Source organism: Chelonia mydas, chromosome 2 (assembly GCF_015237465.2).
Source record: "Chelonia mydas isolate rCheMyd1 chromosome 2, rCheMyd1.pri.v2, whole genome shotgun sequence".
Taxonomy (NCBI): Eukaryota; Metazoa; Chordata; order Testudines; family Cheloniidae; genus Chelonia; species Chelonia mydas.
This window is the reverse complement of record NC_057850.1, coordinates 80,848,266-80,873,162: the sequence shown is the minus strand read 5'-3', so window position 1 is coordinate 80,873,162 and position 24,897 is coordinate 80,848,266. Positions and strand designations below refer to the sequence as shown.

The following is a 24,897-nucleotide window of genomic DNA, read 5'->3' as shown; positions in this document are numbered from 1 at the left end:
AGAACAACTGTGTGTATGCCTAACACAGCTTTTCAAAAGTTTATCAGGTACAAAACCTACTTCACTTGCCCTTCACTATGACAATGTTGCAAAACTAAAAATCTATTTTATTCACTTGGCACTTCACCCCAGCAAGAAGAAATTTTACATAACTGGTTTACTAGTTTATGTAATTTATTGTTACTACTTTTGACAACTGTAAAATTAAGGCATCCAGCAATACCTGAGTCTATTTCAACTTTACATTACAATGCAATCAGAAACTAACAGTACACAGGCATTAGTTTCATATGAATGTCAGCCATTAGCATTTTAGAAAAGCATCTCAAGAACTAGATATTATCTTTCATTTTAGCACATGCTACTCATTAAGATGCTGAAATGCGTCAAGACACTAAAGAATTGAGGAAGCAGCATGGGGTACAGGATCAAGTAGGGGAACAGAAAACAGTGTCCCCAGTTCTCCTCTCACCAATCCAACAGGCTTGCTAGGAAGTTTTGAGCAAGCCATTTAACCCCATGTCTATTTTCCCCATCTGTAAGATTAATTTTCACAGTGTTGGAGTAAAGGTGGTAAAAACAGTTCGTAGTTGCACAACACTATGTATATGAGCAGTAAGTATCCATAGCACTGAGATTCTCTACTGAAAGTGGTCATACCTTGCATATAAGACCCACACTTCTCAAAAAGAAAGGGAGTACTTGTGGCACCTTAGAGACTAACAAATTTTACACCACGACACGTGACTATCTGCAGGATAGTGTCTGAGTTTAGAAGTGGCAATAACTTGTCATCCCTTTGAACAACAAAGTTAACATTGCCCCCAATAAAAATAGTGAAAGCAAAGAACTAACACAAGACACATGACATGTATAGGAAACGTAAGGGGGAGGTGTGAAGAATAGGCAAATACTTCAGTGGTACTGAAGATTCTCTCACAGTTCACAGATTCACGCACACACTACAGCACTCATCACAGGTAAACAAAAGTAAGTAGGAGTTAAGTGACGCGACTAAGCAAGGCGTGTAGAGTTTGGTCCTACAGGGTAGTAGATTCACAGAAACAGGGCGCAGACGGATCTCCACGCACACGCTACTTACCAGTAAGCAGTCACAGTTCACTTCAGATTTGGGGTCCTTTAACATCACATCGATTTTTTCAAACCGAGCCTCAAAGTTTTCGCCTGTCGACATGTTTTCGAGAATAGAGTTTTCCTTATTCCAGAGCAAAGCAGGGTAAGCTACCAGGCCAGGATGCTTCCTAGGTAGCCTCCGGATCAGAGAAGTCAGGGGCGAGGGGGAAGGAAAGTCTCACGCGCTCCCCAAAAGATTTAGAGCCGAGGGTGGGGTAGGAAGAGCTGCCCCCCTCTATCCACACAAGCAAGCGTTTCTAGGCTGCGATCGCAACCCCGCAGGTTCCCTCGCTCCACCGCGGTCTCGCCAGCCGCATTCCCCCAGCCAGGCGGCCGCCCTCGGAGCCAGCGGAGCGGTTCCTCCTCTTGCTGCTGCTCGGCGCCAGCTCCCGAAGAGCAATTTCTTTTGAAGCAAAAACCACCATGAAAACAGGAAACTCCTCAGCGCCTCGGAGCTACTCCCTCCATGGAGCCCCGGGGCGGGGTGCGGGGACCGGCGCTGCCCCCGCCCTGTGCCCAAGCTGCTCCGGGCAGCGGGGTGCCAGCTGCGCAGGCCGCCCTGGCCCCCACTTCCGGGGGAGAGGCCCCCCCTCGAGCGCGGCGACACCCCTCGGGCACGAGCGGCTTCAGCGGAGCGACGGCAGCATCTTCCTCCCTCGCTGCCTGCCCCCGGCGGCGGCGGCGGCGGCTCCTCCTCGGCTGCCCCGCGCCCCTCCTCACCGGCCCCGCAGGGACTCGCCGCCCTACTCCAGCCCCCGGCCGGGAGCTGCGCTTCAACTCGCCGCAACTTCCAGCCCCGGCTCCTCGCCCATCTCCCTCCCCCACAGACCAGTCGGAGGAAGCCGCTGCTCCCGTGGAAGGGACCAAGCGAGGCTGTGGAAAGGAAAGGGCAAAAAGGAAGTGGAGCAAGGTCCGGCCGCGGCTGCCTCCGGGAGCGAGGAAGACACTCGCACAAATATGTCCGCCTTCCTGTTTAAACAGACCGAAAGGGCCGGAACCAAACGCGCATGCGCTGCGGAAGAGCGCGCGAGCGAGCGGGGCGGGGAGGAAGCTCGCTATCCCCAAGCCCACCACTGAACGGCCGGCGAGCACGCGCAAGCGAATCTCCTGCCCGCGCATAAATGAACTGACGGGTGGAAGCGCGCCCCCTACCCGGATGCACACGCGCCTCCGATCGCTTTCGCCGCTGGAGGGTACGCGAGCGATCTCTCGTGGGCCAATCACCGCTAACGGAACGTTGAGGTGGCAGGAGGTGAGATGCTGCAGAGAGTAGGAGACTTGTGACATGTCTTGCCCCAGAAAAGCAAAATGTCCAGGGCACTGTAGACTGGGAGTGGACATTTGGCCGGGAAGGAGTGTCTCTAGCGCAAAGTCTGCTTCCCTGGACACATTCCATACTAGTCTGCAGTTTACAATCAGCCAAGAGCCACATGTAGAACAGACTGAGAAAGTAAAAATAATACATCAGGAAGTTTAGAAAGACACCTCACCTGTACAGTATTTCTTGTGTTGCTACTTCATTTTGACAAAGTGGAATATCTATGGACAAATATTAATTTGTAACATTAATAAGGAACATCCCTTTTAATTATTAATCAAGTGGTATAGCCTCATTACTGGGGCCCTACCAAATTCACAGCTGTGAAAAACATGCCATGGACCGTGAAATCCGGTCTCCCGCTGTGAAATCTGGTCTTTTGTGTGCTTTTACCCTATATGATACAAATTTCACCCACGGAGCCTGGCGCCTATGGCAGGACATACATTGCCTCTAAGGTATGCATATCCGCGGCCATGCAGGAGGCCACCAAGGGCCATGCAGGCGTGCACACTGCTGCACTCAGGGGCATGTGATGAGGTGGGGGGTGGTGATGGAGAAGCTTGGGGCATGCAGGGCTGTGGCAACTCCTCCAGCCCCAGGGCTGCGGCGGGGCCAGACGCCTCTCCCCCTCTCCAGCCCCGGGACTGCGGCGGGGCAGATGCCTCTCCCTCCTGCTCCCCAACCCCGGCGGGGCCAGACGCCTCTCCGTCCCACTCCCCAGCCCCGGCGGGGCCAGATGCCTCTCCTCCCCATGCCCCAGGGCTGCGGCAGGGTCAGACGCCTCTCCCCCCAGCCCCAGCAGGGCCAGACACCTCTCCCACAAACACAGCCACGGGGCTGTGGTGGGACCAGACACTTCTTCCCCAGCCCCGGAGCTGCAGCGGGGAGAGAGGGCTGGGGCAAGTCCTCTCTCCCCACCACACCCCCAGGCAGCCTGTGTCCCAACCCCCTCACCCCCCACACCCGAACCCTCTGCCCCAGCCTTGAGCTTGCTCCCGCATTTCGAACCCCTCAGTCCTACCCCCACCACACATCACTTCCATATTGATGCACATAACAAAATTTATTCCACACATGGATGGGAAAAATTAGAAGGAACATTGGTCAGGACCCCTACAATTCCTTGAAATTTCAGATTTAAATAGCTGCAATCATGAAATTTACCATTTTTAAAATCCTATGACCATGAAATTGACCAAAATGGACCATGAATTTGGTAGGACCCTAATCATTGCATATCTTAATGGAGATGTCCATGTGCAGATTCGGTTGACTCCTTGACTCCTGTTGCAGTTATAAAAACTGTTTTATATAAAACTTGTTTTATGAAGACTACTAGTCATTAGATAAGGAAAAGTTTAATGATGTGATATTCTCTATCAAGTGTAGAACCAATGCATTATATTTGTTTTTTTTTCTTAGCCATAACTGTGTACCTCCAATGATATGAATAAAGTATATAAGGTTATTGTTGAAGTACACTTACTGCTGAATACTTGCATTGACATTTGATTTAACTCATTTCCTGCTGGCTGTTACCACAAAACCTTGAGTGCAGGGTTGGTTGTTCTTTGAAATAGCAGTATTCTGTTTGAACAACCACAGTCCAGAGAGAACATATCATGTACCAGAGAGTGTACTCTATGTGCATATTTGTGCAAGGGTTTTGTATGCAACGCAGCAAGTAATCTGTTACAAATACAGCTAAAATTACCTTTATAGCCATAATAGTTAAAGAAAATGGCAGTTAAAGTGTACATTTTAAAAAAATATGAAAGGGACAGATTCAGCTACAAAGACCTCAGAAAGAAGAGAAATTGTAAGTTGAAAAGCAGATGCTCATGGCATAGAGCAGTGGTTTTCAAACTTTTTTTCTGGGGACCCAATTGAAGAAAATTTTTGATCCCTGTGACCCAACAGAGATGGGGATGAGGGGTTTGTGGTGTGGGAGGGGCTCAGGACTGGGGCAGAGGGTTGGGGTGCAGGGGTGAGGGCTGCAGGGTGGGGCCAGGAATGAGGGGTTCAGAGTGTGGGTGAGGGCTGTGGGCTGGGGCAAGGGGTTGTGTGCAGGAGGAAGTCAGGGCTCTGGGCTGGGGGTGCAGGCTCTGGGGTGGGGCCAGGGATGAGGGGTGCAGGAGAGGCTCCAGGTTTGTGGGGGGCTCAGAGGCAGGGGGTGGGAGGAGGTCAGGGATCTGGGCTGGGGGTGCAGGCTCTGGGGTGGGGCCAGGGATGAGGGTTTGAGATGCAGGAAGTTCTGGATTTGGGGGGGCTCAGGGCTGGGGCAGGGGATTGGGGCGCAGAGTTGGGGCATGCACTTACCTCCAGTAGCTGCCAGTCAGCAGTGCAGCCGAGGTGCAGAGGCAGGCTTCCTGCCTGTCCTGGCACCATGGACTGCGCTGCGCCTCAGAAGCGGCCAGCAGCAAGTCCGGTTCCTAGGCAGAGGCATGCAAGTGGCTCCGTGCAGCTCTTGCCCGCAGGCACCACCCTCCAAAGCTCCCATTGTCTGGGAACTGGTCAATGGGGGTGTGGAGCTTCTGCTTGGGGCGAGGGCAGCACATGGAGTCCCGCGGCCCCCCTGCCTAGAAGCCGGACCCACTGCTGGCCGCTTCCGGGGCACAGCGGGTGTCGGAACAGGTAGGCACTTTTAACGTCCCAGTCGGCAGTGCTGACCAGAGCCACTAGGGTCCCTGGGTGCTGAGCAAGGCGACCCAGTGCTTTACATGCCACGACCCACCCGAACTTTGAAAAACTGGCATAGAGCTATGAGGTATAGCATGCAGGAGACTCATTAGTAACCTTAATAGTGTATTAGGTCTCACCCTGCAGAGAAACATTTATACGTACACGTGTAACTTCACTGGACCTACTTGCACTGGACCTACTTGCACGTATAGAATTAAGTGCATGCATGTTTGCATTGGAACCTTAGCTATTACATCAAGTCTGCAAGAGGGTCAGGCATATCCTGAGCACCCCATCCATGGCCACAGGTGGCGCTACAGCATCCTGCCTCTTGTTTTCTGTTTTCAGGGCCCCTTAAGAACTTCATGCTCTCTCTCATGGCTAATATCACGCTTGCCTGGGGCTGGTTTAATAACAGAAACAGTTCAAAATTATCCCCAGAGTCCCAAAATAAAGTCCAACATTACAACACAAAAGTTCATACTCAGCTCTGGCATCTCCTACCACACCCAGAGCTCTTCTGTCCCAGTCTACTTTTCATGAAGCTGTCACTTCCAGCCTTTCCTAGCTGGAGTTCAACCTTCTGATTTCTAGGCCCAGACTCTTCTCCCAGTCAGGGACTCCTCTGCCACATCTTTCTTTTCTGTGGTGAAGTAGACTTGACTGAGTAGTCTATTCCAACTATAATTCCTCACTACTTAACAGTTTATATCCTCTCACTCTGCCCTATGTCTTTCAGGTAATGTAACAGCATCTTTTTAATAATAATCCAGTTCACCAATGTTGTTACTAAATCACATAATGTTTTTTTTTTACCTTAAGATATTTTAATTCCTCAAAAAGCTTTGTCTTCTCTTTGTCAAAGCCCTTACATATCCATAAAAGGTGATCAATTGTTTTTTTTCCATCTTACAGAGGGCACATAGTCCATCTTTGTGTCTTTTTATTGGAAAAAGATTTGTTTAAACCACAGTGAGCAGTTAGTACTCTAAACCAGTGGTTCTCAAACTTTTCTTTTTGCAGACCACTTGAAAATTGCTGACGGTCTCGGCAGACCACTTAATGATCTTTCCATATGTTGTTTGTACTGTTAGCTAACTATTGTAAAGCGCTTTGGATAAAAGTGCTATATATAAAAAAAACCCATAATAATAAACATTTTTTTGTTCTACAGATAAAAGCCCACAACTCATATTTTAATATCAGTAGTCTTACCTTTCTAATGCGATGGATGTGCCCTCTCTCCCACACCGCGGCAGCCCCTGAGCTGGGGCTGGGAAGGAGGTGGGTCTCTCCCCTGCCACAACAGCCACAGAGCTGAGGCTGAGAAGGAGGGCTGTCTCTCCCCGGAAGCCACAGCCCTGGAGCTGGGGAAAATCGTCTCTTTCTCTGGCCGCCACAGCCCTGCACATCCCAAATTCTCACTATTTCGAGGATATTTTCTTTTCGTTCTTGACCATGTGCTATCGGACTGTGCTCATTCCAACAAAAGACTGAGATCCCCATGCTCATTATATTTCCCCCTTAACTTTATTCAAAATTGCATGAATTCAGTTCATTGACAAGCTGCTAATGTTCAAGTATTTTTCCACTGCCCTTGCTATAATTTCTGATTCTTTCACAGTTTGTGATGTACAGTTTATCACTTCTATCACTAATGCAATAAACCTGTCTTTTTTCATTAATAGTAGATAGTCTATTCATTCCACAGTGTTTATCATATTCTTTATAGAATGCGACTGTTTCTGCAGTTCCCCTTTTCTTGTGCTGGTTGTTCCTTCCCTCTCCACCTGATGCTTTGAGAGTCTTCTTACAGTTTCTGCATCAGGTATGTTATTAAAATTTTTTGTCTTTTTTATCTCTTTAGCTTGCCTTGCCTCAAGACACCCTCTATATGCCAGAATCTGGGTATCACTGCAGTTCCTACATTTGACCTCTGTCCCTTCTATACAAATTTCATAATCTCTCTTCCACACATTGACTGCATCCTCTTTTGCCTTTACAAGCAGCTGCTACATGCCCATACATATTGGTGCTCATAACAGCTTAAGGGAGGGGGATATATGACTTTGTTCTGAATATCTGAAACCCTAGTGTTAATTTCTCAGGTAGAGTCTCTCCCTTAAATGTAATCCGTACAGCTGTTGATAGCTTGCTCTCCTCTCTTTCACTAATTAATCACTTATTTACTAGCACTTTATCTTCTTCTATGCTTTTGATTATCTCATCATTAGTCAGTCTTAATGGCACTCCATATATTAACCCTTTACTTCAGTCATCTTTGGTAGCTGGCAATTTATTTTAACTTTGCTTAGTATTTTAGTTTTTAGCAGTTTATTAGCTTACTTTTTGTTTTACATTCAACTAAAAGATTACCATCCTGCACCCTCCTGTTTCTTACAGTATTCACTATGCTTTTTTTAATCCAGTCAGCTACTTTCACAGGGTTAACATCACCCAATCTTATTTCTTTGGCTAGGAATCTTACAAATATAACGTTTTGGTTTATTTCCTTCCTCGGCTTTGCTTTTTTGCTGTTATCATCATCATCTTCTGCTTCTACTCTTTTCTCCCTCACCCCCCCCTTTGTATCCATTCTCCCTCTTTAATAAACTCTTCAGTTTCCACAGTGACTTTATCTGAGATCAGAAAGTCCTCCATCTCCCACTAGCCCACCCTAGCCACACCAGCCTACCTTTCTTTTCCTGTTACCCTCTAGCTCTTTAGAGAGGACACCTGGTTCTCTAACAGGCTTCATAGGGACTTGTTAATGAGCCACAGTTGGGCTGGAGTAATTCTCTCTTAAAGGGCCCAATCCACCCTGTGACAAAATCCCATAAAGTATAGTCAGATATAATAAAACTGAATATAATTGTTTTTACCTAATCTGATGTAAACTGAAAATTGGTCATTTCCTCTTCCTGCATTTGTTGCTTCACTTACTTTAAAATTTAGCTAACTTTTGTTGAGTGAAATGGAAGTTACTCAACATACATGCGTCCTGATAGCACTGAAGAGATGAAGCAAGCTAATGTGAGAGACAAACCCTTCCTGTGTCTGAAAGCACATATTCTCTACTGATACAAGATGTCTTTTTATGTAACCAAATAGCCATGCCTCCTCTTAGTCAAAGAAGTTAATATTCTTAGGAAAGCAGAAATCACTGCGTTTACATTCATTTAGTCTTGCCTATATTTTCTGTAGTATGTTTTAGGTACTGTGGTTTTAATGTGATACAGAGTATAAAAGTTAATATAGATATGAGTGCTAATTGTAAGATGGAGAGTGCAGTTTCCACTGCATGTAGTTTTCCTTGACTGATATAGAAAAATCAATGAAATATAAAAACATTCCTTTGGGCTTCCCCTACAAAGATGATAAAGTACCCTGTGATAAATTACTTGTATATAGTGCTTATCATACAGATGCTGCTCCCGCATACTGTACAATAATCAGACTAACAAAAACAATAACACAGTTTTAGATAAATGAAGAGTTACCATAAAAGAAACAAAGCTGAGGAAGGTTAAAGACTAAATTGGCAAATGCTGCCTGGGCCCTCCCTGACTTGGGTTCTACTGTGGCCACCATCTCATGAAAGGACAGGAAGGATTAAGTCAAAGACCTTGCTTTACCTGGCCTGCTAGATTTTTTGGAGGCTGGCCCTTCATCGCTTAATTGTGTGTTTACACTCACAGAAAGAGAAGAGATTGGGGTCTACATTTCTAAGGCTAAGTTAATGATGCAACTACTGACTTCAGTGTTGCTATTTGAGGCACAAATCAGGCCACTGTTGTAGCAGCCAGGCAAGGTACTAACAAACTTCAACAGGACTTTATTTTTTAAAGTGGAAACCTCTTTTCCAAGCTGCTGCTGTTTAGTCATCATGAAATCAGAAGTAATAAATTCACATGAAACCAGTTCTCTGTTCTTCGCTTTCTACCCTGGCTTCCCACAGAATACTGAGTTAAGTTCAAGGTCTTGGTCCTTACCTTCAAGGCGCTCCATAGCCTGGGCCAGCCAGCATAAGAACATAAGAACGGCCATATTGGGTCAGATCAGTGGTCCATATAGCCCAGTATCCTGTATTCCAACAGCAGCCAATGCCAGGTGCTCCAGAGGAAATGAACAGAACAGGAAATCATCAAGTGATCCATCCCCTATCCATCATATCTACGAGACTGCCAGAAGCTTTGGGTTGAAGACCATGGTTGACCAATCCACTCCTCAAGCCCAGTGGAACTTTCTGCCATAAGGATAAAGCTCATCTGTACCAGAAGACAAAGTTTTCTTAGAAGATTTCAGAATGAATTTCCACAGTAACTAAGGACCAATAGACCTTCCAACCTTCTGCTCCAAGTCCAAGATGCACTTCTTCAAACCTGCCTTCTCTAACAGACACATAGCAGCATGTGCATTTAAACAAAAAAAAAAAAAACCCAAAACAAAAAACACACAGCTTACCAAAACACTCCACTATTCATACAATTCTCCCTCTGGGGAGAGGATGAGAAAGAAAACAAACTACACGTAAGAGATGTTAGCATCACTTAATGTACTACTGGAAGGCCTTCAACTACTGTAGTGTTGAGGTTAAAGAAGCTATGTAGAATAGAACAGCACTGACCTAAATAGTAAATGGGCCAGAAAGACGATAAACTTTAATAATTATATTAAAGGTTAAAAAAAACCCTGGGCATGGACTTATCCATTGAGAACTAATGCCTTTCATATATTTGCAGACATTTTGTTTACAAATAAAGTTAACATCTGAAAATGCTGTTTTGCACATATACATTTTGCTTTTTTTTTTTTTTACTAAGTTTAATAAAGATAGAAGGTTCTAGGTACATGAACTCATACACATCTGATGCATCAGATATTTTAATAGAGCTGCACTTCTCTAATCTACATTTTCAAAATAAAGGCAGTTACAACATGACCGCACCCTGGTTTCTGTAGAAAAATAAATGACAGAATCAGAGCTTATATTAAATTTTAACTAATCCTGAAGTATATGCATTAGTGACACAGTCTCTCTTGCTGGTGCAGTATGTAAGTGTACACATACTTTCTGTTCCTATATGGTGTTTGGGAACTCAGACTGAGTAAGGGCTTGAGCCAAAGGAAGTGTTTCCCTTGACTTAAATGGGCATTGGACCAGGACCTAAATAAGTAAGAAACATATTGTAGCTGTGTTTATTTGTACAATTGACTAGTAATATCTCTGTTTTTGTGAAGTCCTTTTAAAAGTGTTTATACCTATATGTACTTTATATATGCAATATGAATTATCACCTTGCAGCTAATCCTGTTCCCAGTGAAGTCAATGGGAGCAGGACTGGGAGCCCACTGTATGAACGTGCCAATAGTTATGTTTTTAACATTACACAAAGAAAATACTAATAAAAAGATAGGAACTGCAGTACCACATTAGATCCATGGTCTGTTTAGTCCAGTGTCCCATCTCCAAGAATGGCCATTCCTACTTCAGAGGAAGGTGCAAGAAACCCCACAATGGACAATTATATAATAACCTGTCCATAGGGCAGGTCTACACTAGAAAGGTGTACTGTTTTAACTATACTGGTATAAAAGTGTTTATTACAAGAAGGGGAATAAACTATACCAGTATAAGGCACCTTTATACCAATATAACTGCATTCACACTAAGCGTGGTACCAGTATAACTATTTTGGTAAAGAAAAAAAAAACACCACTATGTCCATATGCAAACTAGTTATACCAGTAAAATTTTCACGTGCAGACCAGGCCTAAGTTTCTGCATAAACTTAGGCAGCAGTTAATGGTTAGTTTATGCCCTGAAACAAAAGATTATATCCCTTTAATATTTAATCCTATCTAATGTAACTATGGTTATTCTTCTTATAAATGTTTGATAAAAGACTCAGTGCATTGTTCGGATTAACCCAAATAGCATTAACAATAATTGAATTTTCTATAGTTAAATTAAACAAGTAAACAAAGTAAGCAAGAGGCCTGAAAACCACAAAGATAATAATTGCTTCTAGCGTGGACTAGAGTAAAATTTTAAGAGTAATATTTTGTACCTTGGGATTATTTTATAACATTTATGACTTGTTTAAACCTAATGAAATGTCTTCACTGTTCTAAAATGCACTTGTACTCTGCAATATACAGCTTCATCTTTTTTTTAATTATTTAAAATTAGGAAAATAGGTGGCTAAAATTTGATCCTTGGTTCTTGACAGGATACTGGAGCCAATTTTACTAAGTTCTAGATAACTAATATGAACCTGGAGATTGTTACTATAAAATAGTATTTACGTCACCCATTTGAGTAAGAGGTGTGGGAGGAAGAATTAAGGATTTTCTGCATAAACAACTTTTACTATAACAAAAAAAAATCTATAGTCAGACAACATTGCCTCCAAAACTGAATTAATGGAAGGATTAGCCATGGTAATGCATGGTCTCTTGATATACAGATGGTCTTGTAAGCCACCATCCCCCCTATTCACAACTGTGCAGTCCTCCTCCCCTCCCATTTATGAACATATAAAGTCCCTGTGGCAACTACAACAACAATTGTTTATGTGGATATTATGAGAAAAGTATTTAGTGCATTATTTCAGTTTAGCAATAGGAAATGAGGAGTGTAAGACCTTTGTGACCAGCCAGATCTCTATGGATCACTGCTAAGTGCTCCATGGACACAACTGACTCATACACCAAAGATTGAGAAACACTGACTGAGCTGGAGATACTGGACCATACAATCACAAGCAGAACAACCAAAATGTTGCTAAGATAACTGAATCTTGTAACAATCATTCTTTCAAATTGCAAACTGCAAACACCCCAAACAACACTGTCCTTTATCAGAGAATATGTTCTCCAAAGTTACATGATTACTTTGAAGGTCAGTTATATAGTGATATATAGTCTCACTTTATTGCTGGACATGGATGAATATCAATATTATTCATATGTTATATTATTTCTTGGGGTCAAGTTTCTGTAAAACCACATGAAATATTAATGTTTTATATGCTTCCATTTCTATTTCTTCCATTGCATCCCACACTTCAAAGAAATCTTAAGCTTCCATGGCTTTTCCCCTGACTCCGCAGCTATTAAATAAAATCAGAAAGTATGGACTGAATTTTCTCCCTTGTTTCTGAAGGCACACTGCTTTTAACTTTCATTTATATTTCCCCCCACCCAAATCCTGTTTTGTTTTCTGCTATTTTTATCCTTTGATTTCTGTTATTAATGACATTTGTTTTGTTTTTTCTTATTACACCTCTGCTTGCTCTGCATTTTTTTCAACCCTCTCATTCTGTCCCCTCCTTCCTACCCATTCTGTCTCACACACACAGATGTATTAATTCTCTACACTCATTCATTTTTCTTCCCTCTCTTTCACATAGCCACTCATTCATTATCACCCCGTTAACCCCATCTAGTAAGACATCTATATTCAAGTACCTGTAGTCACTCAGCCACACATATACCCGCCAACACATGCATCTAATCTCCCAGCCATATAGCTACGTACACATGCAGTCACCAAACCCTGCATAGCCACTTGTCACACTTATCTACACAGTCACCAGCAGGAGCCTGAAGCCAGTTTAGAGGCTTGTGAACTGAGGAGTACTTCACTTGAAGGCCCACAGAGAAAATGCTGCAGCAGTCTACCTGGTGGTGGAGGAGAAGAGTCAAAGCTAGGGTGGTCACCTTTTCAAAATGCAAAAACGGGAGACATGCAGGAGCTCCACCCCATCCATGGCCCTGCCCTTGCTCCTCCTCTTCCTTCTGATGCCCCGCCCCAGCCAGGCCAGAAGCCAGAGCTGGGCAGTGGTAAAAGCCACCCAGGAATCCCAGGCTGCTGTGGAGAGTCCTGGACTCTCTACCTGCCCTGGATGGGGTGGGCAGCTGGGGTGCCTAAGAGCAGCCCCCATCCCATGTCCCCGCCCCACCCCGGGCACCCTGCCCAGGGCAGGTGGAAGGTCTGGGGCTGCCCCTAGCAGCCCGGGTGGCTCTTACCACTGCCCAGCTCTAGCTTTTGGTCCCCCATCTCTGCCCCCCCAGGAAAAAATTGGCACCACCTCTGAGCCTCGGGCTGGCACAGAGCAGCACCACAGAGAATCTGGGACAATTGCTGTCCCGGCATAGGTGCCAACTCTGTGGGTACTCTAGGGCTGGAGCACCCATGGAAAAAAATTAGCGGTTGCTTAGCACCCACCGGCAACCAAGCTCCCCTCCTTTCCCCGACCCCACTCCTGCCTGCCAGCAGCCCTGCCAATTAACTCCTCCCCCTCCCGCCCAGGGCCTCCCACCCTCCGCAGATCAGCCGTTCTGCGGTGTGCAGGAGGTGCTGGGAGAGAGAGGAAGGAGCAGGGATGGGGCATGCTCAGGGGAGGGGATGGAAATGGGCAGGAAGAGGCTGGGCAGGGGTGGGGCCTTGGGGAAAGGAATGGAGTGGGGGTGGGGCCTGGGGCTGACTTGGGGTGGGAAGGTGTGGGGGCTTGAGGGAAGGGTTGGAGTAGGGTCCAGGCCAGGGGCTGAGTGGGGATTGAGCACCCCTGGGGGATACTTGGAAGCCAGTGCCTGTGTGTCCCTGAGTTATTCAGTCCAGGGTTGGGACTTGAAATGTATAATTAGGGATGGGTGGTCACCCTAGTCAGAGCCCTGAAAAGTAATCACTTGGATGGTCTAGCTCTGGAGGGATGAAAGGGGGTCTGGAACCTCAGAAAGGAATTACTCCAGCAGCCTCACTTTGGGCGGGAAGTGGGGGACAAAGGAGTACCAGAAGCCACACAAAGGAGCCACCCTATTTACCTGGATAGGCAGAGAGAGGTCTGAGCTTCTCAGAGGAACAATTTTAGCAGCCTGGGTTGGTGGTGGGGCCCCAACCCTGAAGAGAAGTCATTGCAGGCAGGGCAGGGGTTAGATCAGGCTGCATGCACTAATGGAAACTCTGAAGCAGTTTCTGCCAGTAGCCAAAGGGCACATTTCTTTGGACAAACAGCAGAGCACAGCAGCTCTCAAAGTAAGCAGTGCTGAGCCTAGAAGGAAAAGCTCTGAGGCCTGAGACAGACACCAGTTTACTGGGCAAATTCCTGGTTGCCAGATAGTTCAGTCCAGTCTTGGCAAAAACATCAGTCATGAATGCATGTTGTTGTGTATCTTAGTTGTATATCTTATAAGTTTAGAAAGTCTGTGTAAAATAGACTGCACAAGCTCAGCATGTGATTTGCAAGTCAAATCAAAACAAAATTTCACTGGAACTCTCAAAGGCACCACACCCTGATGAGGCCTATTTCCATGCCAAATGCTGGTTTCCATCCCCAGCCATTTTGGCTGTAGATATAATAAAAATGTTGCCAAAAATTATTATGGGAAAAGTATATTTTTTCCACTGTCCTTGAGCTTAGAAAAGGCCAACCCATTTTTTTGCTCAAAATCTTAAAAAACCCTCCGCTTTTTGATTAGAGAACAAGGCTGGAAAATTTCAGCCTGAAAAACAAATATTTCAAAAAGTTATAAGTGAATTAAAATGGAAACCATGATCCAGCATCAAACTGTAGTGATCATTGCCATTCACACTACAAAGCTATTTGTCATTTGTTATTTCAGCCTGATCTTTTGTTCTTAAGCTGTTTGCTGTGAATAATTGATAACTTTTTCTCCTGTTTTTTCCACTTCATGAACACCCCACCACCAGCACCACAACCACACACACAGAGATTATGCACCCTTCCAACTGCCCATCAGTGCCCTATACACTTCCCGTGGAGGATTAATTCTGCACAAAATTCCCTCTGAAGTCAACAATGACCTTATTCTCAGAGTCAATTATCCTTGATTTCTATGTGGAGTGTGGATGTTCAGTACATCTGAAAATGAAGCCATAGAGTTTTGCTTTAGTAAGGACTACAGTGTCAAATCCACAGTTACTCAAACAACATAATTTAAGAGATGGAATCTTTGAACTGCCTCACTTCATTTTGTCTGTCTTTAGAGATAATCTTTTCTGTATTATTATAAAACATTTACAGAGCAGCATAGATGTTCACAGTGTTTAAAAGGTCATATGTGTGATATTTATATTCAGAACTCTTTACGGTTGGAAATAAGACAACACACACAAACAAATTTCATCCTCTGTCCATGTCATGGAAGCAAGGAAGGCTCATTGATATCTTAGACCTTCTGGAATACGTTTAAGCCATCTTGTTTTAGAAAATAAAGTTTCATAAGAGAAACACACACACAAAAACTATGTTTATGTTTGTTAGTTTTGAACAACAAAATATCTGACTTTTTGTTTAGACCATTGCCCGGTTCAATCATCACTAGCATTTGTGGTTACCAATTTTTAAGTTCTCAGCCATTTTGACTTTCAGACTAACACGAGGACTTTATAAAATACAGAGTTACAAATTCCACAACCTGAGTGCTAGTGTAAAATGAACTATAGTGGCTTTGCATGACTCTTCTGTGGCTGAAAATTGCAGAATTGTATTTCTTGCAATTCAGAATATAAAGTTTTGAAATATTGTTTAGTAGAAGTTGTTGCCCACTTCTTTTTTATCTTGAAGTTCAAATAGCGTACTGTACCTTGTTTTTGCATTTTTAAACTGGTTTTAATTAAAAACACGTACAGTGCATTGCATGCAAGTCCATCAAATGTTTTAAAAATAAAAAGGTACTTAAGATTTAATTTAGTTCAAAAGAACTGTATATTTCAAAACACTTTCAATCCATATGGTTCCTGTAGCTACCTATTCGTGAGGTATTTAAAAGTTGCAAAAAAGAACTTGCAGATATCTTTGCCACCAACAAATAGTGCAAACAATGCAAGTATTGCATTTATAAAGAACAATGAATTAATGTAGTAATTTTTGTGGGTTCTAAATAATTAATTAAATTGCAGCTGTTGAACTATTAGGCTTTGTCTATACTCGGGATTTTCTCAAATTCTCCAATTTGATATTGCACTGATGTTGTCTAGACCTGCTCTAAGCAGGGTGAGCTGACACAGTGGATAAAATGCTGACAATTATTTTACACTAGCACTTCCATCACTGTTATCATAGTGGAACTGCATTGGTTGTAGAACAACCGAGAGAGACTTTCATTCTACTCTATTTTTTCACACTTATAACATTCCAAACCCCTTTAGGCTGAAATTCTGTACACTCTGTCACTGCTACAAGATAAATATTCCTTTGAAAGTTTTAGCTAACTTTACAATTTTGGAGTTATGAGAAGGTTAATCTCTTCTCCCCTCCTATCCCTGTAAAAAAAACCCACCCCACCATATTTCTCACTTCTCGTTGCAAAAGACCATTTTTTCCACTGGGTAACTCAAATGACTGAAGTTTAGGGAACTGATTCTGAACTTCATTATACCAGTATAATTCCATTGACTGTAACTGAGTGGAACTCTCATAAAACTGTTGAAACAGTGGAGAGTCAGACCCTAGAACTTCAAATTTGTTGTAAAAATCAGCCCTGATAAGTAGGATGTACTTTGCTAAAATGTCCATTTTAAAATATCAAAGTTATGTGAACTTTTGAAATACGTATACCATAGAAAGTTACTTTATGCTATAGCTGTGCAATCAATGATGAAAACACTACATTTTTATGCACAGATAATTAAATTCACACATATTTGCTGAAATAATTTATAAGCCCCACTGTTGAAGTTTATGGAGCAAGCAATCTCTAGTAGACAAAGGAATTTACAAGCTTTGCAAGCTAATTACCTGTAAAGAAATGTATAGGAAATTAAACTAAAAATACCAAATCAAACCAAAGTCCTTAGCATTAACTGTACTAACATCTGCATTGCCTTTTCTGTGGTGTCACCATATGTGCCTGGGACATGCCTCCACCACCACTTCAAGGAGGTTCATGGACCAGTTGGTTCAATATTCCATCATTTGCACAGCAAATGTGGTTGTTATTCAAAACATATATATCTGACTTTGATATATCTGCTATACTTTGCATTAAGGCCTGCAAGACTTTATTATGATGAAAAAATGGTTACCTTTTATTATAAACTAGCAGCTAAACAAAGCTGTTGCATGGGTGTGGCAGTTAGGCAAGTAATCCACCATGCAGTCTCCCTCACACAACCAGTGATATTTTTGTATGCAAATTAGCTGAAGAGTAAGGGTGATGATTGGTTGAGTTACCGCAGATGTCACAATGAACTGGAACTCTTGGCATGGCATAGATCAATGCCTTACTGTAGCTGTACACTGTACAGGTGTAATTCATAAAGTCAAAATGGCTGAGAACTTAAAAACTGGTAACAGACCACAAATCCTAGTGGGGATTGAACCTGGCAATAGTCAAAACAAAAAGTGCATTCAGCCATGCTTGTAACTGTGTCCATCATTTCACACTGACTCAGAAAACATTCTAGGCTTCAGAAAGATACAGTGTGACAATCCTGTAATTTTATTATATAGATTAACAACAAGGTTGCACACAGATACTGGTTTTATTTAACTATTTCAGAACATCCATGGGAAAGAACAGAACTGAATGGAAGTTACTATGAAATAGGAAAGAAAAACAAGTGTTTTGAAGCATGCTTTTGAGAAATTAAAGGCCTGTCCCATGTCTTTATTTGATTATGATATGTCACACTGACCATGGCCTGCTATTCACTTTAGTGAGAGGCATGCTACATTTTTAGTCCTTATAGCGAGTAGGCGTGGCCTCCCACAGAGATTGACAGGGAGGGACCAAAACCTATCACCTGCTGGGTGGGGTGAGGAAGGCACTGCTCCACCCACTGGAAGTAGAGAGGCGGGACAGGAAGAGGAAGTATAAAAGGCCTTGCAGCTCAGTTGGGCTGGAGCCACCAAGGGAGATGGATACATCCCTCTTGCTGCTGGAGCCTGAAGAGGACCCTGGCCTAGTGCTTACCAACAACTGTGTAAGCAATGGGAACAATGGGTTCAACCTAACAAATAAAAAAGGAATTTTCTCAGGAAAACCAAGTAAAAGGAGAAAAAGCAAGCTGCTTTACAAGGGCTAAAAATCGTAGCCAGTACCCTGGGTTTAGAAATAGATAAATTCATAAGAGAAATACAAGAGTTAAGAAAAGAAAAAAAGACATAGGAAAAAAGTAGTTAGCTTAAAAGCAGAAGCAGATACATTACGAGCAACTATGTTAACTCAGATGGTTCAGATTATTGATTCACAAAATGAACTAAGTGAGATAAAAAGCGAGCAGGAGAAATTGGTTCAATAAATTGAAGCATGGAAACAAAAAGCAAAAGATAGGCAAGCTGCAAAGAGAATTGTACTCTCGGATGCAGGTAAAAAGAAAGAAAGAAATCATGCAGCCTGTAAAAGGCAAATATGTGCAGTAAAGGAGGAATTAAAAGTAAGTAAAGGGGGAAAAGCAGTGATAAAATCTGGGAGTGGTGAAGGAATAGGATTTGTACGCCCCTTGTTATCACTATTTCAAGGAACCTTTCCCAGGATCTTATAGAACTACAAAAACCACCTCCTATGGCTCCAATCATTACAACTACAGTGATTAAAACCACTGTACATGGTAATGAGGTAGGATGAGAGGAATGAACAGAAGAAAGATCATATATCCCAGAAAAAATTAGGGCTTTGGGAAAGTCTATGGGACTCCTAAGTAGAAGTACAGTAGTTGGAAGGTTAGCTAAGGCATCAAGAATGCCTGAGTTAACAGAGAGTGACTTCTCAACTCTAATAAAAGAATGTATAAGTACAGAAGATTTTGCGGGACATACCTATGAAATGCAGGGTGGAGGACATAGAGATAAAATCTTGAAATTTATCTTCCCTAATGATGACCTGGTTGTGTGGTTCCATAGGGAAAAACAACAACCAAGAGAAAGACCAGCACCATATGTAGCCAGAAGGAAATTATTGTATAAACACTCTGGGATTATCCCAGCAGGTAGAGTAATAATATATGATGTAGTACAATTTAAAAGAGCTTTATTGTTGGGGTTTAATTCAGCATTAAGAATGGCTATGGTTTCTGACTATCCAGAAACTACTGTATTACAGGAAATAGAGGAACAAGCGAAAAGACTGTGTGAAATACAAAGGGAAACGTTCCAGTCTTTAAAAGAAAAGAAAATATTAAGAGAACCATGTTATCCTTTAAAAGAAAAGATACAGTATCAGTGGTGACCTTTTCCAATAATGGTCCACAAGGAAAAGGAAACCAGCAAAGCTAACAAAATAAAGAGGAATTAAGAAGAGAAGAAAATAAAAATAAAAGTTTGTTCCCTCCAAAAAGAAAAGTTGGTGACTTAGGAAGAAATTGGCTTTGAAGAAAATAATTACAGTACAAATCTAGAGAGCAAATTAATGGATTACCTATTGAAGAATTTCTTTGAAGATTAGCCAACCATGAAAGGAGCATACCCATTGCTCCACCATGTCCCAAAGATCAGGTATAGGGAAGCCAGGCACCCTCTATTTTTTCCAATATGAACAAAAGATCGTGCTGATTTTGTGGCACATTTTAAATCAGATGATTGGGGAAGACCCAATGTGGAATTTAATAAGGGAGCATTCGGACAAAATATGTTAATAGATACGGGTGCCACATTTTCTTTAGTTAGTACTAAAAACAAAAATGTATTTGGACCCCCAGTAACAATAAAAAAAGTTGCAAGGATTTAATGAAGCAAAGAGTAAGGTGCCATTCAGCCCTCCAGTTTGCTTTCAACTAGGAACTAAACAAGGATGGGAACTATTTGGTTTAATAAATCTGGATGGAGATGGAATAATAGGTATAGATATATTGAAAAACTTTAAATTAATATTAGATTTGGTAAATAAAGTATGAGAATAAAACAAAGGTCTTAGACCAACCAGTTGTTATTGAAGCAGGATACAGGTTAGCTACCCTTAAGGCTGCTGAGGAAATAGAATGGTCCAACTGGCCAGCAGAAGTAGTAGAAATTGCAAAGAAGCATAAAGAGGTTTGGGCCACCAATAAAGTAGAATGTGGGAAAATTAACACAGAAGTTTTAATTACTGGACCTGATCCCTCACCCCAAAAGCAGTATAAGTATCCCAAAGAAGCAGAACCTAGTCTAATGAAAACTATTCAAGGGCTCTTGGAGCAAGGAGTCATAATAGAACAACAAAGTATAAATAATGAAGCCATTTGGTCAGTTCTAAAAGCAGATGATAAAACCTGAAGGTTAACCATTGATTTCAGACCACTCAACAAAGTAACTCCAATGACTGCTCCAGTGGTAGCTAAATATCCAGAAGTAATAGCCTCTATTATGGAAGGAGCACAGTGGTTTACAGTTCTAGATTTGGCAAATATATTCTTTGCTATACCTTTACATCAACATTCTTGCTATAAATTTGCATTTATGTTTCAAGGACAGCAGTATGTATTCACCAGAACTCTATAGGGTTTCCAGAATAGTCCTGCTGTCTGTCATATGCATGTGATCAAGACTGGACCAATCTTACAGCCACAAGAGTGGCAAATAGGTGATATGGTTATGTATAGATGAGTTAAAGAAAAAGGTCATGTGCTTAGTCCAACATGGATAGGACCAGCAAGAATAGTTAATAAAGCTAGTCCCAAGGTATATCAATTAGATATACAAAAAGGAAAAAGAAAAGTGTCAAAATGGTTCTATTTGTCACAATTGAAAAGGTAAAAGGGAAAATCAAAATAGTAATAATATCTCTCTTATAGGAAAAGAAAAGAATGGAATAAAAAAGAATGCAACAGGAAGGAATGCAAAAAGAAGTATGGGATGAAAGAGTATGGTATGAATTTCCAGAATTCCCAGAACAAGACCTCAATGACTTATTTGAAAATGTACCAGTTATAGAAACTATTAACTCAAATCCAGTAATAGAACAATAACACTGATAAATCAGGTGATGGAACAACCACTCCAAGTTATAACATAATTGTGGAAAGACCAACATGGAAGACCAATAATAGACATAAATATAGACAAAGGAAAAATTCAACAATTATATTATTTAGACACAGGATCTACATATTCAGTGTTAAATAATACAGTATATATAATACAACAGACTTTCTCCCATATACTTCTCCAGAAAGAGCAGAAATACAGGGAATAAGAAGAAAATTCTACTGAATGTTCCACTCATAGTTGGCATAAGAAATGAAGAAGTAAAGAATGTGCATTTTGGAATAATGAAACTTGGGGTAAATGGACTTTGAATAGTAGGGGTAGATATTCTCAAAGCATTGCAATACTTAATAGATCTTGTAAAAAACCATTCAATGGGCAATAGAGTAATGTAAGAATAAGTTTTTTAAAAAGGGGAAGTGTGTGTAAAATAAAAATAAAATGTGTGCGGAATTTTTTGTTTAATTATTAAATTTAATAGAGAACGAGAGAAAGACAGAAAAAGAAAGGAGAGAGTGAGAAAGAAAGAAAAGGAAGCCTGGCAGGAGAGTGGTTTGAGGACCTCCTGGAATCAAATGAACAATAAATATTAAATTAATAATTATGTCATTATGACATATTTATTAATTCTTTAATAGAAGAAGAGGATAGTGGTATAGATAAACAGCCAGAGGAGAATGAGGAGGTGCCACCTATGGTTATAGCCCAGCTGTTTTTCGACCCATCTGGAAGACCTTAAGCCAATAAGAGTAAATCCAGCAGAGACAGAAATGCTCTGTTACCTAGATACGGGGTCTAACATTTCAATTTTAAACATAGCGACAGACTTTGACCTTGTGCAGTATGCCTCATATATATATATATGGTTATGGGAACATTAGGAGGACAGACCCCAATTTCCCTAACCAGACCAATATCAATTAATATAAGATTTCGACAATTGAGTGATGGACCAGGGGGGCACCAGTCGTATGGAATAATCGGCGTGGATATTATAGGAATGTTGGATTGTCTGATTGATGTGGGGAATAAAATATTATGGGATACCAATTAAAAGGAAAAACATTGTTGTTAAAATAGGTAGTCATCGTATTATTGTATTAAAATAGTTGGTTAGCTTATGTAATAGTAATAGTTTAATAATAATTTAAAATAGTATAGTTATAGATAGGTAAAATAGTATAAGAATATATGTTATGTATATTTTTTCATAAATTTAATGGTTAATTAAGTAAATACATACTTTTATAAGGAAAAGGGGTCTTTTGTTATTCCTGTCTTACAGACAAGAAAAGCCAGATGGTGGAAGATGCAGTTCTATTCATTCTGGCTCTTCTGGATGTTTATGGCTACTGGATTCTGCTAATGGTAGTGCGAATTTGGATTTGAAGAAATAAAAAATGACGATTCAGTGGACCAAGTCCAATCAAACGGCTATTGCCAATAGTAATGTGGAGTGTTTTCTTACAATTCCAGAAATAAGTGCTAAACTCAGAATAGTAAAAGTTGTAGTGGGACCTATAAGGGTTATAAATTTTATTGCACAAAATCACTTAGGCAAAATGTTTATTACAGAAAATGCTCATAAATGTTTTATTAGATTCTCCTCTCTAGGCAAGGGAACCTTAGGTTCCCATGACCACCCCTCACCAGAGTCAACAAAACGTGAATTGGCAGCTGAAGAAGGAACAGGTGCAATATAGGGAAAGGCAGTAAGTACCGAACAATGGCAAAGTGCACTAATAGACAAGTTTGAAATATTTGCACGTTCATATAGTCTCTTGGTAGCACTAGAAAGAATAACTAGTACCCCTTCTGTAATTAAAATACCAACAAATAGCATCCAGGCAAAAGAAGAGAAAAACAATATTACAATGATGTGTGAATGGTCTTCAGACAACAATAAGAAGAAATGGAGTTTAGTACATGAAACCAAAATATTAAATATGAAAGAGGGCCATACCCGATGGATAAACCCATCTAATCTATGGGATAAAGGGAAAATTATCTAAAGTTCTGTCATATTAATTGGACAATAATATAAATGGATTTGGGTAAACAAGGAAGAAACATGGGCACATGTGTCAATGACATATTGACTACGACAAAGTATGAGAATTATAAATGATGGCCCAGGAAAAGATAAACCTAGGCTGTGGTACAAAGGGGAAGGGGTTTGTATATGGAATGACACAGGAAGAAGCAATTGTGCACAAGTTTTAGGAAGAAGCTTTTCATGTGCCTTCATAGCATGGCATGCCCCCAAATGGACAGGAGATGATAAAGAATTAATATTATTAAAATGGGTTCATAACAATGCTAGGATAAAAGATGCTTCATTTAATGTCATTGAGCCACAGGGAGGAGTTAGCAGAATAAACATTCAATGTGAAGTATGACCAAAAAGTTATATTTAGAAATTAATTAAGCCTGCAAGTACCCTGGTTTGAACAAATGAGAGGAGGTAGTTGAATGTAAGGGAAACAGTACAGGCCAAATTTTGTTTGTCTGTTGGGGCGACAGTAGTGTAATTATAACAAAAAGATGTGAAAGTGGAACATGGAGAATTACTGGCCCTAATTTCAATTATACTTTTACTATTCTATGGATATTCAAACTAAACAAATCCACATTGGTCCTTATGTAATAAAGGAGGAGGCTAAAAGACAATAATAGACACCGCTTATTCTTTAAAAAAGGTAATAGTGAATTTAGCCTCTATGAACATTTCATCCACACAGCCACAATGTATTAAATATGTTGAACCTCAATAGATACAGCGCTAGGAGGAGCAGGCACAGAACTTGGAGTATTAAACAGTATAGATGTACAGGTGTTGGCTAACAAGTTAAGTGCAGTAGGACAGCACCTAGGAGCTTTGTCCAAGCCTTTAAAAATATCTTTAAATGACATAAGCACTAGTCATTTTCTAATAGCTAGCCTACTCTCTAGCTGGGAAAAATTACAAAAAGCTGATCATTTAGCCATACTACATACAGTAGAGGTATTGCAAAGCAATTTATCCATGGCATTGGCTTGCATACAATCACAGATTTGGACTAATGACGTGGTAAAAGATATTATAAGAGATGGAATGAATGGAATCTTACCTTTAGAAATAAGAAGTATAGTACAGAAACATGCCACGAAGCCTGAACAAAATTAATATTCCTTGTGGAAGATGGCGAATTTCACATACAATCCTCAACTAAATCAAATTACCACATTCATAGTCATAATGTCTAATGCCCAAATTGAATGGATATCTCCTATTGTAAGCGCTAGGGTTAAATGTTAATAACAGCATAATGCAACGTATAGAACACAAATTATGGGCATAAGGCAAAACTTTACATGCAAAACTGTGGAACTTGAAGCTTGTATGGAAGAACATGGAATTGGATAAAATTGCAATAGTGATGTAATCCAGCCATATGATGTATGTTTAAATGAGGAAAGGGGAAAGTCATTATCAGTTAGACCCTTAGATCCATTTAATGGATCAGTTGTGTATATATTGGAAATAAATGTGTATGTGTTAGAAGTTGGTGTAAATTGTTTAAAGTTAATAATTTGTGTGATGTAACTCAGAACCCTTATTACAAAAGCATTTGTTTTCATATCACCTCCATGATTGATTGCAATTTCAAATTCATGCTACCTGAAACTGGAAATGAGGAAATTAGGGATCAGTATCAAATATATAAAAAGATTCACCTAATACCCGTGGGATTAAATATAAGCTTAGTTAAGCAATTAATGGATCATCCTGACTTACAACAACTAGAAAAAGCTCAGGAAAATGATTACTGTTCACCACTCCACTAAGAA

The 24,897-nt window shown here is 41.2% G+C and overlaps 2 protein-coding genes across 7 annotated transcripts in view; one reads left to right on the top strand and one right to left on the bottom strand.

Moving 5' to 3' along the window:
* Positions 1-6,811, bottom strand: part of ROCK1 (Rho associated coiled-coil containing protein kinase 1) — a 185,185-nt gene extending 178,374 nt beyond the window's left edge. For 4 of the 5 annotated variants that reach the window (XM_037892768.2, XM_037892769.2, XM_037892770.2 and 1 more), the window contains exon 1: positions 1,103-6,811. In XM_037892768.2, coding sequence (XP_037748696.1) covers positions 1,103-1,195 — 93 coding nt within the window. In that variant the 5' untranslated portion in view covers positions 1,196-6,811. The remainder of the gene's footprint in view (positions 1-1,102) is intronic. The other variant, XM_037892771.1, reaches the window with a different exon arrangement.
* On the top strand, positions 1,601-24,613 carry LOC119565606 (serine/arginine repetitive matrix protein 3). Of its 2 annotated transcripts, none has more exons than XM_043539784.1 (3): positions 1,601-2,386; positions 6,870-6,965; positions 22,352-24,613. In XM_043539784.1, the coding sequence occupies exons 1-3, from the start codon at positions 1,601-1,603 to the stop codon at positions 22,430-22,432; spliced, it is 963 nt and encodes a 320-aa protein (XP_043395719.1). In that variant the 3' UTR covers positions 22,433-24,613. The 2 variants fall into 2 exon arrangements, with proteins under 2 accessions (XP_043395719.1, XP_037748700.1); XM_037892772.2 differs by having other exon boundaries at positions 20,874-24,613.
* Positions 24,614-24,897: the final 284 nt, after the last annotated feature.

Excerpts from the sequence above, each read along its gene's own strand:
- LOC119565606 (XM_043539784.1), top strand. The coding sequence starts at position 1,601 with ATGGAGCCCCGGGGCGGGGTGCGGGGACCGGCGCTGCCCCCGCCCTGT. Across the intron at positions 2,387-6,869 it reads GAACGTTGAGGTGGCAGGAG|AATGCGACTGTTTCTGCAGT; the intron begins GTGAGATGCTGC and ends TATTCTTTATAG. Across the intron at positions 6,966-22,351 it reads TCTTACAGTTTCTGCATCAG|ACAAGAAAAGCCAGATGGTG; the intron begins GTATGTTATTAA and ends CCTGTCTTACAG.